Source organism: Engystomops pustulosus, chromosome 10 (genome assembly GCF_040894005.1).
Source record: "Engystomops pustulosus chromosome 10, aEngPut4.maternal, whole genome shotgun sequence".
Taxonomy (NCBI): domain Eukaryota; kingdom Metazoa; phylum Chordata; class Amphibia; order Anura; family Leptodactylidae; genus Engystomops; species Engystomops pustulosus.
In genome coordinates, this window is record NC_092420.1 from 98578256 (window position 1) to 98594368 (window position 16113).

A 16113-nucleotide genomic window follows, 5' to 3' on the forward strand; every position below is an offset into this window, starting at 1 on the left:
GCAGAGGCGGGTGAAGCCCATAGAAATCTACAATGACTTCTTTCCCAGGAATACATAAGTGAAGTGCAATACCCGGCATGGCCACTACACAGACTGCAGCGCAATACAAAGCATATTTCCAAGAGCCAACAATATCTGATAGATGCCGGATGTCAGACCTCAGCTGAGATTATAGTGATAAGGGCTGTGGACATTACGGCTGACATACGCTGAGCCCCTGTACTACTCCCCTGCCACTGTGTGCTGCACTTGTAAGATTACAGTAGGAGAGGGTGTAACAGCCTGTGAAGCTACAGCACAGTGCGACTCTGGTAACACCCCCCAGAGACCCTCTGGCTCTTTAGCATTACTCATTTGATTTTAGAAGGAAAGCAGCCAGGGATAAATAGAAGGTTACCAGTGTCACAGTCCCTGGATGAGGATGGATTTTTAGGGTCCTAAAGCAAAGGTATCAAACACAAGGTCTGCGGGCAAACTCCAGCCGATCACCCGGCCCCTGTGTTGTGCTAGTCCGGAGAGCAGCATAAGGGGCTAGAGTACACAAATACGGACCTTTACCCCACTGCCCTGAGGCTACAGACTCCTTGCTCCTGTATGGGTCACTCTGAAACCGAGGTCAGGACCGGCCCGCGCAGCCGCCAGAAACAGGAGGAAGACGCCTGCTGTAGCTTTAAGGGATTGGGGAAAGGAAAGTAATTTTTACCCCACATCAGGGAGGGGCAGGGGCTGCTCTGTGGGGGGCACACACTGACCATGGCAGCGGATTAGGTCATATAACAACATGTTAAGCTTGGTGATTGCCCCCGATTGTAACTACTTACTAGCTCAGCAGATACATTTATACAATAATATGACATTCTGCCCCTTTAAGGCAACCGTGATGCAGATGTGACCACTGGGGAGAGGCGATTCACACCCCGGGCTTTACACTGTTGCCACTAGGACTTTGTAGTGCGATATATTGGGAAGGTGCCAAATCCTCAAAGAACCTGACATTATGTTTGGTGCAAACGTGAGATTTGCAGCCCCATTACACTTTTTTTTTTTACAACTCAGGCTTCCTGCACACAACTGTATGGGGGGGATGGCACCCGGGTAGCTACAAAATATATATTCTATATGTGGCTGCTCTGTTTTCCATGTAGAGGGGAGGGGCAAGGAGCCCTTCCCCCATTACTGCACCCAGCACCGATGCTAAATGCACTTGTGGATTAGTAACGCCTAAGACCAGGGATTCATGGGGAGGGTCTGCAGCAGAGCAGCAGTCAGTGGATAATATATACACACCCCGCCCTAAAATATCTACAATACAACTGTTATTGTTGCAAACATTTTCCTGCAGATTTTAACCTTTACATTACACAGGGTAAGATGTGCCGGGGGGGCTGGATGGGTAGGAAACAAGATACACTGGGTTACTAGCTTTCTCGGCCTTGGCTGGGTGGAGGGATGGGAATAGGGGGCCTGTACTTTGTTTTGTTCTTTGTTTGTGCAATGTAACGTTTGTACTGAATCTGTTACAAAAATGTAAAATTGGTTAAGTGGTTAATAAAAGTTATTAAAAAAAAAAAAAGTAAAAAAAAAAATCGGCCGGGGGTTTAGAACATTAAATGGATATTCCCATAAAATGTTCACAACCAGGATTCCACCTCCATTCGGTAGTTGATGAAACCAGTCCATAAAATCCATGTTTGTGTGAATGTAGCCTTATAGGGTTGTTCCCATCTCGGCCAAACGTATATATTCGGCTGACTTATACACGGCACCATACGGGTGTGGCTCCATACCGTCCCATCTTTCTCTGGAATACTGCAGTGTGCGCAATGTTCCCCTATGGAGAAGGGCGGGAGTGAGCAGCGCCGACCCCCTCCTCCTCTCCCCAGCGCCGGCGTGTGCCCGCCATGCTACCGTAAGGTGGGCACACGTTAATGTGAATGTAGCCCATGGCTGTAAAATCCAGCCCACATTGCGCCAAATAATTTTTCTGTGTTTAAATAGGTGCAGAACCATCTTTAAAGAACTGTAGGGGCAGATGTATTACCTGTGGAAACTTGCAGTAACTTTCTTAAGCTTAAACTACATATTTGCAATTCTTTTGCATTTTATGACTGCTTACAAGTCTCCTTGACCTGTGCACATAGCCCCATGTGGTCAGCTATAGTGATAACCACACCATAAGCCACAATAGCATCACATCTGTGCCACAAGTAGCAATCCCACCACAGCGGTCGACTAGTTGCCTGCCCACCAGGTCTAGGTTCCCCTGGTAAGAATTTGTGACCACAAAATTTAAAGGAACACTTTAGTCAAAGCACGCTCATTCACTTGTACCTTGTGCAGGGCCTGAAGGAAGGAGAAGGACTCACGAGATAGAAGAGTCGTGTTCCAGCCTTCTGGCCACACACCATGCACTATTCAATGAATTATTTTTGGAGTTTTCCTTTAAGCAAAGTGGTTTATAGCATTTCTGCTCAGTGATTTACATGTGAGCTACAAGAGTAGATTGCTGGTGAGCAAGAGCTACATTAGAAAAAATATATATCTCCTCATGCCACCGTAAAAAGGTAAAAGTGAGAGGTAAACACATTCAGTGCGATTGTTATGTCACAACAGGATTTTATGGACACATCATGGAATTGTCATCTTGTCGGACTACTACAAGGATTGGGAAGCATTCTCCTTATGTAGGCGTGTGGAGTCTTATAGCCATGGATGCTCCACTAGGGAAGCTCTGGGAATACATTATCCAGGGATAAGGGCAACCTCACCTCTTCGCTACCTTGTAAGGCAGCTCCCTTGACATCAAGCCGGACCTACATCCTACATAGTTGCTCCTAGTGGAGCATCCATGGCTATAAGACTCCACAAGGAGGACTCTTACTTCTCGATCCTAGTCACAAGCCAGACAGACTGGTTTTGTTTTAATCATGCATCATGTCATAAGGCTTCTTGTAGGTCATTCCCGATGTCCGGGGAGCTGCCTTACAAGGAGCTAATAGAGGTGGGGCTTTCCTTATCCCATCTTGGAAAACTTTGCATATTACAAGGATCCTCAGACAAGTCACAGACCGGCATCAGAGCGGTGAACAAACCAGTCACCGCCACTTTATAGTTTTAGCTTGAGGCCGGTGTTTATTAAATGTTGTTTCAAGGGAATTGTTATCACGGCGATAATGAGCTCCACACTTACTTATGGGCATAAATACACAGCAACTTTATTTTTAGCATTGAACAGATATACAAATTAATGAAGCCCGTATCTTAACACCTCTTACCTGGACTGGTTTTATTCTGTTCCACGTTTGTAAATTCTGCCTTTATTAACAAAAGCCGAAGTTTCGTGCCCCTGTACACAGGACCTGGACAGGCTACCGTAAGTGTTGTCATAGGGATGGAGAGCCAAGAAGCACACAAAAGGCGCTGGCGTTGCTGGAATAATCACGCTGCCACAGCACGTCCCGTCAGACTGGCAAGAGCATGAAAATTAACCTTTAATTCAATAAGCATCCATCAAAGACAGGTTGGTTCACAGTTTCAGTTCACACATAAAATGGACTTGAGGCAAAATTTACAACTATGAAACATCATCAACTAAGTCAGATGGACTTTTTATTGGCTATAGTATTTATTTTTGTATTTTTTTCAGAGCAAGGGCTTGTTTTATGCAGGGCGAGAGGCTACATATGGTTTGCATTTTAACTTAAGAACTTTCTTAAAAAATAAAATAAAGTAAATTTGCTGCGGCCACAGAAACCACAAGTGTAAATCAGTGCTTCCACGGGGGGAGACTATTTGGCAGACAGGCGCAAGAGGATTCACATCGGCAAACTTCACAAGCTACTTATTTGCTGCCACTATGAAGCGACCTTTGACCCCCAGCATTGTATTGCAGTGCATTTCAGAAACATACAGCTAAGGCATGCGGTCCATGTGCTCCAATGGGGAACTGGGAGGCAAGAAACTGGAGGCCCCTTTAATGAGACTCCTACATCACATAGAAGAGGGCCACTTAATTCTGGGCATCACATAACAATGCCAATGGGCAGCATGCAAGAGCTCCACCATAACACCGTCACGAGTACTACCTGCCGGTAGGTCGGGCGCATGGCAAGGACCACGAACTAGGGCTAATGCATCACTGGGAGGAAATTGCACACTCTAGATGTGATACCAAATTATAAGACACCCATTATGCATTCAAATGGTTTGCAAAAGACATGGCTGGACAAAATAGTAAAAAAAAAGTTGTGCACCTTCCCCTACAGATGCCCAGGGGCACTGCATTTTCAAGTGTCTTGTCCTGAAGCTAGCAATCAAGTTGTGCCTGCAGCAATCACCTACGGGCACAGCATTGCACATAGACCAAATAAGCAGCCAGAATCCCCGTGCAGGAATAACCTACATCTCTCGTAGGGCATGCACCTACCCCCCCAATGGGAGCACAGACAATAACGCTCTGAGAATTGCCTCGGTCCTGTGCAGGCTCGTCTCATGCACAAGAGGACGCACTGTCATTTATAATACCTCTGGTTTGTAGCCTCATAGTAAAGAGCATCTCCTAGAAAATAAAATTCCATAACAGCCAAGCCAGTCGAATAAAAATACCACTGACCCTGCCAGCGCTGGAACCACCGGGTTACATCCTCCAAAGTACAAAACCGCAAAAGGGGCACAGGAACATTTACGATCGCACTTTTTTTTTAATATATCGAGGTGCTCAACGGTTCTGGATACTTTGTCGACTGTACAGCTTTTATAAAAATAGGGCGATAATATCTGTTTTATTTTTACTTAATTAAACTATGCAGATAAGAACCTACAAATTTCATAGCCTGCTAAAAAGTGTAAAAAGAATATTAAATAATAGGCGTAATCTTATCCTAACAAACACTGTAGACAGCTTTTTTATCTTTTTATTTTTTGTGTATTTTTTTGGTGTTTTTCTTTCATGTCCTTTTTTTTTTTTTAAATGTTTTTGAAGTGGCCCCTCCCCTTAATATTAGCAATTTAAATACTAAATTAAAAAACAAAACAAAAAGGGAGTGGAATTTGTATAATATCCCCTGGAGAGGGAGGAACATTCATTTGTCAACCAGTGAAATTGAGAAGCTGGAAAAAAAAAAAAAAAAAAACACCACAATTTAGGGGTTGAATATAAGGAGGGGGAATATTTTATTTACCCCTGTAGTATGTTAGAGGCTTTGTGGAGGACAGCAAGTGACCTAGAAGCCTCTTCAGTGCATAAAATGCTTCTTCCCAAGCATAAAATTTCCTTAAGATTATAATTTCGACTTGAAAAATGGAAATAAAAAATAGAAAATAAAAATTACACCCTAATCCCTCCCTTCCCAGGATATTCAGCTGCACATTTCACATTCAGGATTTAAAGCTAATTGTGCGCCCAGAGAAAAATAAAAATAATTACGGGACTGACAAAATTCCAGCAGACTGCTTATACCCACACGTACTGGCGATTGGACTAACTAAATTTATGCACCCTATTTATTTTTTTTTTGCTCAATCTGAATAAAGTTGCTACCACCAATGCAATACCTTTCCAAATTGAAATTAGGTATATATAGATTTAAAAAAAATTCTAATCAACTTTGTTTTTAAAACTAAGCGGGGCTCACGGCTCATACACCGCACCAGAACTTTAAATTGAAAGGAGAAAAATAAAATAATAATGAAAAGATAGTCTACACTAGTGTGTTAGCGTAAAACAAAAAAATAAAAGGAAAAAAAAAAAAACGTTTGAAGAGAATAAAAACACATGAAGTGAAAGCTTTAACTGGTTACACACTTTTCACACCTATATTTCAAGTTTGGAAACGCATATTTTCAAGCAGCCATACAAAAAAGTATCCATGAAGAATGCATAATCTCTGGAAAAAATTATGAAAACGTCCCTGCTACCAGTACGTATCTAAATACAAAACTGAACTACCGTATGGTTGCTTCTGTGTAGCAAGAGAAGTCCATTTTTTTTTTTTTTTTTGTTTAAAACAGATAAAATTCAGTCCATAGGTGTGAATGGTATGATCGACAGTCTTTTAATTTTGTAGTTGTTTAGGATCCTTAAGCATGCAAGCCTCGTAGAAGGGAGGGGCCTCATGGGCGCCGCGACTTTAGTCATCCAGTTTACGACAGAGCCGGAAAAGCCTCAGGGTCATCTACATCAGGGGCTGAGACGCTTGACTGAAACAAGAAAGATTAGGTTATATTAGACTGGCTCAAACTTGTGCACATTACATCCCAGGACACAGCGTTAGAAGCTCAAAAGAAAACCAGTGCATACAGAGGGTAGGAGTCCCCCACCCCTCTGAGCAAATACTGTGAGTGGCTCCCTTTGCAGCAGACATGCCCTTCTTTATTGGAAGGATAGCTGCACAAGGTGCACACCTGTGGTCGGCTTTTGCATTCCTAGTCAATAAAGGGGTATTACCCCAAAGACAAGATTCTTAAATATCCTCAGGATCAGGGTTGTCCCTGGATACGACCGTAACGACTATGGTCGTATTCTTCTCATGAACAGCAAGCAGCAATGTGCAGAGAGACTCATCATACGACACGTCAGACATCAACTTTTTGTCACACTCAATTACCTTGTCAGTTCTACCCCCACGACTGGGCCTTCCACCGCGTCCGCGGCCTCCTCTTCCACCACCGCGTCCACGGCCAGGGCGTCCGAGGTCTCCAAAATTAATCTCAAGTTGGGAAGTGATGTCATTTGCGGGCTTGCGGAAGTGATGATCCAAACCTTCAGACTCTGGATGAACCTGTAATAGTAAAGTGTCCAAAATGTAGACCAACATATACTACAGAGGTAACAAAACAGATACAATATGTGCCTAAAACACTCCACATCCCGCATATATTACCAATTATATGTAATATCTAGCTCCCTGCATGCCATGTATCCCCAGAAAACCAACAAGTGGCTGTGTAACAATTCAAAATAATGATATCCAAATAAAAATGGAATAACGTCACACCATGTCAACATTCAGTCTATGGCCTCAGTCTGGACCCTCACACCATTAGCCTAATTACTGTGTTGCTGGACCAAGTCTGCATAATATCCACATACGGACTCAACTGTCTACGTCTACAGGAGGGTTTCTGTGCCCATGTTCCTTGCTGCAGTTGTCTCTAAAAACTATTGTAAACTAAAAAGGGACACATTACATAAGACTCGCCCGATGCCTACAAACATGCCAGCAGCAGCCAGTCCTCTATTATTAGCTCCATTATACAATCTGTGTTTACTTCTGCTCTTTCCTGGAGCGTTGACTTGTGCAATATAATCAAACACCATCGTCCCCCCATCCCCCAACCACCCATAATCTGGAAAATACTAACTCCCCAAATTTACTGCTGACCAAATGCATAAAGATCGATATACTACAGAAAAATATTCTTCAGATAGGTTTTATATTTAAATTGTTGGAGGGGAGGGGGGGGGGGGGTATTTATTAATCCATAATAATTTTATGTAGTCAGCATCCGGACACGGGATGATTCAAGGATTTAAGTCATTACATCACTTATCTGATAACTCCACCTAAGTCGTCAAGCCTTCAAACCCATCCAAAATTGCTTCTGTAGTGAGTTATTAAAATAATTACCCAAACTTCTTTGCTCATCACATCAGATTGTTCACACATACGTATCTAGAAGTACAAAACAGGACAACCGTATTGATAGTTGGCTAAAACAGAAACTGTATTACCATCTGCATTAATAGAAAAGGTTAAAATAAAGCCCTGCAGCAACCAGGCATTATTAGAGCATTGGGCACCCTCCGAGTGTTGCACCTATCTAACCCATAGCCAAAAAAATTACTGCAACCAAACCCCATTACACTCCTATAAGCATCCACAGCTCAAGTAGCGCTGCCTACACGATCAGCCAGTACCTTCTACTTCTGATAGATAGGTCTTAAAGTGTCGATCTTAAGGCAGCTGAATATTCAGTCACACTATATGTTGATGCATGCATTACCATGGGCTGCCGAACATACTGTGCCTTTTAAATTTTTACATTGGGAAGGACGGCAGGAAAACATGACTTTATAGGGGACCTCGTTGGGCTCCATAATTCAACATATAAACCCCATAAAGAAGAAGAGGGGGGGGGGGTCTAATTTCTCACATACAGTGGCTTCTCATGCATTCAATTTACTCAAGTACCCCATCGTCTTATACTGCTTGTGAACGGGAAAAAAAAGCCCAAAAATAAAAGATAATCAGCCGTCTGTCTACTAGAGCAGATTATATAGCTCCCCTCCCCGTATTATACCCACCTCCCCTCCCCGTGTTAGTAATACACATGCATGACATTCACTGCATGCCTCACATATAAACTGTGCAATGGAATACATGATGTTACAATACAAACATATGAAGCATTTATAAGGTGGGTTACAAGATATTCAGCGCTTTGACACCTGAGTGAGCACACGGCCAGGTGGAGGAGGGGTGAGAACTCCGCACTCTCTCCCTCCCCATAGGAAGGTGAGCGGGTCACCGTGCGGTCAGCCTACGGACTCGCATTTTCTGTATCTTACAAGAGTCATTCTGATGCAAAATATCGTAACTCGAGGGGCCACTGGCTACAACCAGAACTTTCTGCTTTACAGAACAATTATGTATAGAAAACAAAATGAATAGAATAGGTTTTTTTGCAGTCTAAACCAAACAAACATTTATGTGGAGAGGAAAGGATTTTTGGCGACCCAGCTTCCTGTTTTTGTGGTGGGCCCCACCCACTGTTAATGGTCCAAGCCAGACCCAGCAGTACTCAGAGCAGTACTCAGAGATCACTGTGGCTACTCACTGGCCTCATGAGCAAGAACACCGTTGTCACTGCAGAAAACCCCCATCACTCATGTGACCACCGCAGCTCCACAGGAATGAGGCATCTTGTTTTTATTTTACCCCTGACCTGCCCTCACCAGGGATTTCCCAGGGAGCCAAGAAAACCCCTTTTTAACAACCAGCACACAGTGATAAGAGCATAGCGTCATCACCTCTTCACTCTTGGACTTGTGGAGAACAAAGCCTTTCTTCCATTGGCCGTCAGCACCTTCGTTTGGTTTCCGAATGTTGAACTCAACCTTAGAGCGCTCTTTGTCTTGCATGGCCTTCCATTCGTCCAGGGTCATTTCCTTGGGTCCCTCCTCCTTTACCTCTTCAGCCTCATTCTCCCTGAAAAACACATTGGAATGAGGAATTTAGTCTTTAAAACATACAAAGATAAAACTATGGTCCTCTCATGACCCACACAAGGAAAGCCAGATGTCCCCATCATACAAGCAGAAGACTCGTGTGAGCAGACAAAGACTAACCCATCACAATGACCTCTCAATAAGAAAGTTAACTTATTGAATCATGTGTAAAAGGAGCCAGACTGCAGTTTCCCAGAGGAAATCTTATCCTATTTTTACATCTATTGCAGATTATGCCAAAGTTTTTCATACGACCCAACAGTATTTTCCTGTAGATGGGGTTTTCAGTAATTATTTCACCCTGCTGTACACTTTTTACCCCTGTAAGGCTGCATTCACATGTTGCAGAGTGAATGAGTTACTCCTAACAGATGCGATTGAACCTAAACGCTAAAGAGCAATACGATATTTGTACGTGAACAATGCAAAACACATGCTGCTCGTTCCCAAATCATCAAGTATAGCTCATCCAAGCCGCACATGAACTGCATGACTAAATGTCATTCAAATGCAATGCATGATGCTGCCCAAGGCTGAGAGCATCACTGTGATTGGAAAACTTCTGAGAGGACAAGGCTTAATCAGTACAGCACCCCCATTACACCTGAGGGGAGCCACAGATCACAACTCTTCACATATCAAAGTGACTGCACAGTCTTGAAACATATTTTCACTCTATAAAATTTCCTCCTACACACTCACTTGTTCTCAGAGTCGGCGGCGGGTTGCTCTTCGGGTTCATGAGTCTCTTCGGTTACAGCTGACTGGTCCAGTTCGCTGAAAATTACACAATGAGGAAAAGACTGCATTTTCTGATCTGTGGATCACTCGGCAGGTAAATAGACCTATTAGACACCATTATAAGAATACTGAGAGCTCCTAAGACTGTATTGGTCATCTGGCTAATGTACTGGAAACACTTTCCCCCAAAACGAAATTACTCGAGAGCATTTAACTTTTGCGGCATCTAGGTGTAGAATTCATCTTTAATTGTTCTTTATATTGGAGTCACCAATCTAGAAGTGGAGGTTTACGTGAACTTTGAAAGTACAAACTTTAAGGATTAAAGAATTGCATTTACTAACCATAAAGAGCGGCCAATTAAAAACTAGAAAATGGACACAGATTTGGCCTATGGGTTATTGGGTGATCATATGACCCGGTTTAGCATGAGCAAGTGCAAATGCACTCAGTTGATAATACCGTGCACTCTGATGGGTTAATAAGGATCAATAGTCCCCTCTACAAGGTGCACATCTATAGAAATCAGGTGATCTGCTGTTTTATAATAGACGTGTATTACCTGTCACTTGGGTGCTAGACAGAGGAGTTAAAGGGATATGCAAGACTTCTCAAGTGACAACATGACAGCAAATATCAGCTTACAGATCAAGAAAATCCATGTTGAATTAACTTGGGATGAGCCGAGGGCTCTTTAGCAGTAATTTTACAAGTAGAGGGTGACGACTGTCAGACCCTACAAATACACAAGTGACGACACCTACTCGCACAGGGCGCTGTCTTGGTCCGTTGAATGCGTTTTTTTGAGTGTTTACCGTGCGTTTGGCTGGTTTGAATCTGTTTATCTTCATTTCTAGAAGTTTAGGCAGTTATAAAACAGATTAAAACCAGCCGAACACGAACCTACAAAAACACACGAGTTTTCAGTCTGTTTAAAAACGGACCAAGAATGCACCGGCTGGCAGCTGCTTTTAACAAGACTGGAAAACAAATTTATTACTATAAACCCAATTTTCTGTTTTGTTGATGCAGGTAGATGGTAAAGACACTCAGCATATAAATGCTAAACCTGCAAGTTACAAGCAAATGTGACCAGCCGCAGAGGGGGAAAATGTTTCCTGCATTTGCTGCACAGAACATCATCATAAACAAGCATCACTACTACATGCATGTGGCGTATTGCTCTAACATTATCTTACTGCACAGTGTACAGTGCAACATCAATGGGCTGACGATGGGGGAAGGGCTTATCACACAAGTATATACCATCCACCCAGCCCTTATCTGTGCAACTGCACAGAGCCCAGGATGAGGATTGTGCAAAAATACAAAAATAGAAGAGTCCGAAGCACAGAAATAAACTACGACAGTACAGGCTATAGCATGCATAAACTACATTAGCAGTCTTGTAAAACAGGATCTAATATACCTACTACATCCTCAAAACTATCCTATGTGCCAGAAGCTCTGTTCACATCATGTTTCAGGAGAGTTTAATGTATATTTCGCCTCTGAACGCTAATGTAAGAAGCCTATACATTTTACGTACCTCATTACTTAATATAAATTACATAAAAAAGCAACGCCAAATACTTTTTACATAAAAAGGACCTCCATCGGGTTAATGCAACACTACATAAACAACTGTATCCTGGGGTAAAAATACATAAAAATCTTTCTATAGCGCCATCGATTTCCGTAGCGCTTTACAGATACTGGGGAACATATACAAATACAATAAGATATTAAAAAAACAAAACCATAATGTGAACATAGCTAAACACCAACTCACAACAAAGTGCCCTCTTGTAGGTTTACCCCACCCCCAGCTTTACTTAGTTAACCTTTCCACAAATGAGCCCAACCAACCTCAGTTCATCCTTTACAGTCCCCCAGTTGTGGGATCCGCTGCCTCCCCTCTTGTCCTCGTGTTTCGGGCCACTGAAATGTGAAGAACTAACCAAAATGAGTTATGATGTCAGTGGGGACGAAAGTTCATTGGGAAAGCACAATAATCAGCAACAGACAAGTCGGCACAAAGCAAAGTCTACTTACGCTCGGTCGCTGCCACTGTGTCTGTCAAATTCACGTTTGCCACGAGAGTCAAAGCCATCGCCCCTGCCGATACCACGTCCACGGCCGCGTCCACCTCTTCCACCAAGGCCGCCACGACCACGAGGTGGCCGGTCACCAAGGGGCCTAGAGCAGATGAATTTAGAGTTCATAGACATTTCCGGAATTAAAGCTCATAGATACATCCTACTTTCCAAGCTGTAACTTATAAAGACGTGTAGATTTTGCATTTGTACTTGTTGCCATCAGACGCATAGAAGAGCATTGAGCGCTGTTCATGTAAGCACAGAAATGTGGTGGCTCCTAGTTCTTTGGTGCATGTGAGACAACCGCTTCAATTATCTATTGCGAATATTTCCCGTTATGGAAAGTAAAACACTTTCTGAAAATTATACTTGTGGAATTGCAGCATTTACCTGTCCACAGAGAATTCCCCTCCTTCGCCCTTCTCTTCCGCAGGCTTGTCAAAGCGGCGTTCACGAGGTGGCCGCCTCTCAACCGGTCTTCTGTCGGTAGGCTTCCCCTCGCCCTGCGGGGCCTGTGAAGATTGCTGCTGCTGCTGTGGTGCCTGCTGTTGCTGGTCAGGCCTCCTGCCAACTCTCCTGATCCCTATCAAACACAAAAACTAAATGTCAACAACTTGGCAGTGGTACGAGGCCGATAGCCAAAAGAAAAGGTGATGGTACAATGTCAACCACAGACCTCTATGATCAAACCAGACTGAACAAGAGAAATAACCTAAAGTAATAAATATTGTGCAGCTCAAATAAAATATTGACCCTTTACCCTTAGAATCAGCTTTCAGGAGTCCAAATCTGAATCCACAGATGTTCTGCTGTCGCTCCGGTTTGCGCACCATGTAAACAAACATGGTCGCCAGAGCAGCGCTGGATTCAGCTTCCGGCTGGCCACGCCCACCTATCCCTATTCACAGCACTGTATGCGGGACGGATGGTTATCTGGGCCAGCCGGAAGCTGAATCCAGCACTGCTCCAGCAGCCATGTTTGTTTACATGGCACGCAAACTGGAGCGACAGCAGAACCAGACATGAGGAGGGCGTCGGAAGGTAAGTACATCTATTTTTTTAAGCAGCCCCCTCCCGGTCACCTGGTTTTTTCATAATTCTCGGACAACCCCTTTAACTCGAATGAAAGCTACACAATGGGCATGTGACCAATGGACGTGGCATCAGTGGCCTGGTAGGGGCGCCGGGTGTTGTACTCCTGCTGATCTGCTGCAGATCACAGATGATCAATGCTTTACTTTGGAGGATATACTACTTGAAAGAGGGGAATCCCTGCTTAATCAGAGGGAATGAGGAAATTGGCGATGCCCCATTACTTCTCTATAGGACTGCTGGAGTGTACGAGTGCAACCAGCAGATCTGTTTGATGGTGCAATAGACCACCTTTCTTGAGATCAATGGGGATCCCATTAGAAGGGCCCATTCTGATCAGAAATGATCAACTATCCTAGAATTTGGCCCCTGACTGTCATACATGGCCCCTCCCGTACCTACAGTTTTACCAAGTAATCATTTATGAGACTAGGGAACTCTATATACAATGCATTTCAGGAATTTCCTGGCATTCACCGGCGAGTACAGAATTAACCAGTGTAATAAATCCATGGTATGATCCAGTATTCCTGATACTTCATATGATGCTCGTCCCCCCCTCCCCCAGGCTGACCTCACGGCCTGTGCACATGTTTAGGTGTAGGGTTACAAGCTGCTTTCAGCTGAACACAACCTTACTACGGTTACAGAGGTATCTGGACAGAATAAGGTCACCAGCGGCTGCAAGGTCTTGTGGAGAAGCCACCAGACATGATTGACAGCACGTTCTGGGCCTGAGAATAGCCGCCTGGTGCCGCTACTGCTGAACTGGCTCTGACAACAGCTGCTGAAGCCTATAAAGTGCTGCAAACGTGGGCCGGCCAAGCCAATTATAACACGCATAGCACAACTCACAGGCTAATAAGCCAATGGGTGTAATGCAGGCAGCACGATTATTACCTTAAAAGAAAAAAATATTCGGGTGTGGTCCTAAAAGTCGCCTGTAGACTAAACGTACTGCAAGAGGAACAATGGCTTCTGCACCCAGCAACTTCCAAGGCCTGAACGCCCCATGCGAGGCCTGTGCTACACCCAGCCATCACCCAGCTTTACTGCAGGGTGATCGCTAGTTCCTGAGGGGTCCAGCAGTACTGTAGCCGACCCAAAACGAAGTCCGATAGGTCTATAGCAAGCAATGTTTTTGCATGGAGGTGCCAAGTTCGTGCAATACACTCGTAACGTACCAACCAGTCCTGACCTCTGACCCCCAACAAGAGCAGCGAGGCCTGCAACCTTATCCCCCACTATAGTGGAGACAGATCACAACCCTACGGAAAGCTGTGCAGGCGTTACACGATGTGACCCAAATCACATGGCACTAGCACTGCCCTGGGGTGGAGGGGGGTTAGTGTTGTGTGTTAGAGAACTGGTTCACAACTTGTGCAAACTTTATGGGTTGAAGAGGTGGTGCCATTTGTCAGAAATGAGATGGGGTGTCATCTGGTCCTCAAGTCAATGAGTTTTAGTGTAAACATTGAAAGTCCAATCACCAATAACATGGAGAAGTTCAGATCTCACCTGATCACAGGGGCTAGACTAGAGGACCCTACACGACGTCACCCTGGGCCATAGTGAAGAGCTGCCTAAATAGGAAGCGCTGTCCGTGTAATGCTGCAAATCATAACGCAACGGCATGAGATTGCGCTATACGGAGCGCACTGGTCACATGACCGCAGCCACAGTCTAAGCGGCGTCCACTGGTTACTACTAATGGGAACCCCACTAATTCTGCCAGTGATCACATGACCCTGATCACTCCACAGTGAACATTACTTGTGCAGAACCCTAACAAATACTCAGTGCACCTCTAAAGCGCGATTCCTCCAGGGGGGGCCTAAAGTGCGATTCCTCTAGGGGGGGGGAGGGGCCTGTAAAATGTCAGTGGGTCATATAGCAATGGCCACTATTAGGGGGTCCTGCCATGTGACGAGACAAGTGTCAGCGCCTGTCACTTATTTACTCTGAAATGGGGAAATTAATGTCTCCTCTCCTGCAGAGTTCTCTCGGATCTGTCCCACTGCAACAAAAACCCAGCAGCACGTGCGTACCCCTCCCCCATCACCCCCGAGGGGGGGACCCCAACTTTCAGGCCGCACCACGTGCTCCACCCTCCTGTCAGCACGTGGTGCGGCGCCATCTCCCGCCATCCGCGGGGCAGGGTGACAGCAGCACGTGCGGGGCGCACCCCTCCCCCTCTGTGTGCACACGTGCGGGGGGAGGCCCCGGTGCGCCCCCCGGACTGCAGCGGCCTAGGGCTCCCGCCGCTCCGCGCGCCCGCGGCCTGGTCTGCGGGAAGACGTGCGCTGCACCGCTGCGGCCTAGCAGCCCGGGCCTAGCCCCGCGCCCAGCCCCGCGTTACCTTCCTTCTTGAGGGCCACGGGCGGCGCGGCCTCCTCCTTCTTGTCGGGCAGCGGGTTCCTGCGGTCCTTCTGACTCTCCTTCTTGGGCTGTTTGGCGGCCTGCGCCGCGGTCTTGCCTGCTCCCGGGGCCGGCGCCCCCGCTCCCTCCTTCTTCTTGTTCTCGGCCGCCTTCAGCACCTCGAAGGGGTCGGATTCGTCGTCAAATAGCTGGTCGAAACGATTAGTAACGACGCAGCCAAAGCCTTCCTGCAAATGCCCGGGCATGATGGCCCCTGATGAGGTGGATGTCCTCCGATTCTACGAGGCCTGAGCGCGGAGCTCGCTTGCTAGTGAAGCCAAAAGATGGCTGGGAAAGAGGCTGTCTTCTCTTCCGGCGCGGTAGACATCCGGGACTTCTGCGCCCGAGGCAGCTTGGGAGTTGTAGTCCCGCGCGCCCCTCCCTCCGCTTCCCAACCGCTGCTGCGGGGACTACATGTCCCGGCGTGCCCCGCGCGCCTGCATTGTCCGGGCCCCGCTCCCTGTGTGTTGCGCTTTTTTTCTGACAGAAAACACACACATAAGTGACAGTGGCGTCATGTCAGCGATAGCAAAG

At 45.5% G+C, this 16113-nt stretch overlaps 1 protein-coding gene across 4 annotated transcripts; it reads right to left on the reverse strand.

Moving 5' to 3' along the window:
- Positions 1–5786: 5786 nt before the first annotated feature.
- Positions 5787–15921, reverse strand: SERBP1 (SERPINE1 mRNA binding protein 1). 4 transcript variants are annotated; one of them, XM_072127348.1, is made up of 9 exons: positions 15521–15921; positions 12460–12652; positions 12026–12169; positions 11840–11911; positions 9932–10006; positions 9032–9209; positions 7629–7673; positions 6606–6779; positions 5787–6198 (listed from the first exon to the last, which is right to left on the reverse strand). In XM_072127348.1, the coding sequence occupies exons 1-9, from the start codon at positions 15783–15785 to the stop codon at positions 6142–6144; spliced, it is 1203 nt and encodes a 400-aa protein (XP_071983449.1). In that variant the 5' UTR covers positions 15786–15921; the 3' UTR covers positions 5787–6141. The 4 variants fall into 4 exon arrangements, with proteins under 4 accessions (XP_071983449.1, XP_071983448.1, XP_071983451.1 ...); XM_072127347.1 differs by having other exon boundaries at positions 11840–11926; positions 15521–15920; XM_072127350.1 differs by lacking the exon at positions 7629–7673.
- Between the last annotated feature and the right edge of the window lie 192 nt (positions 15922–16113).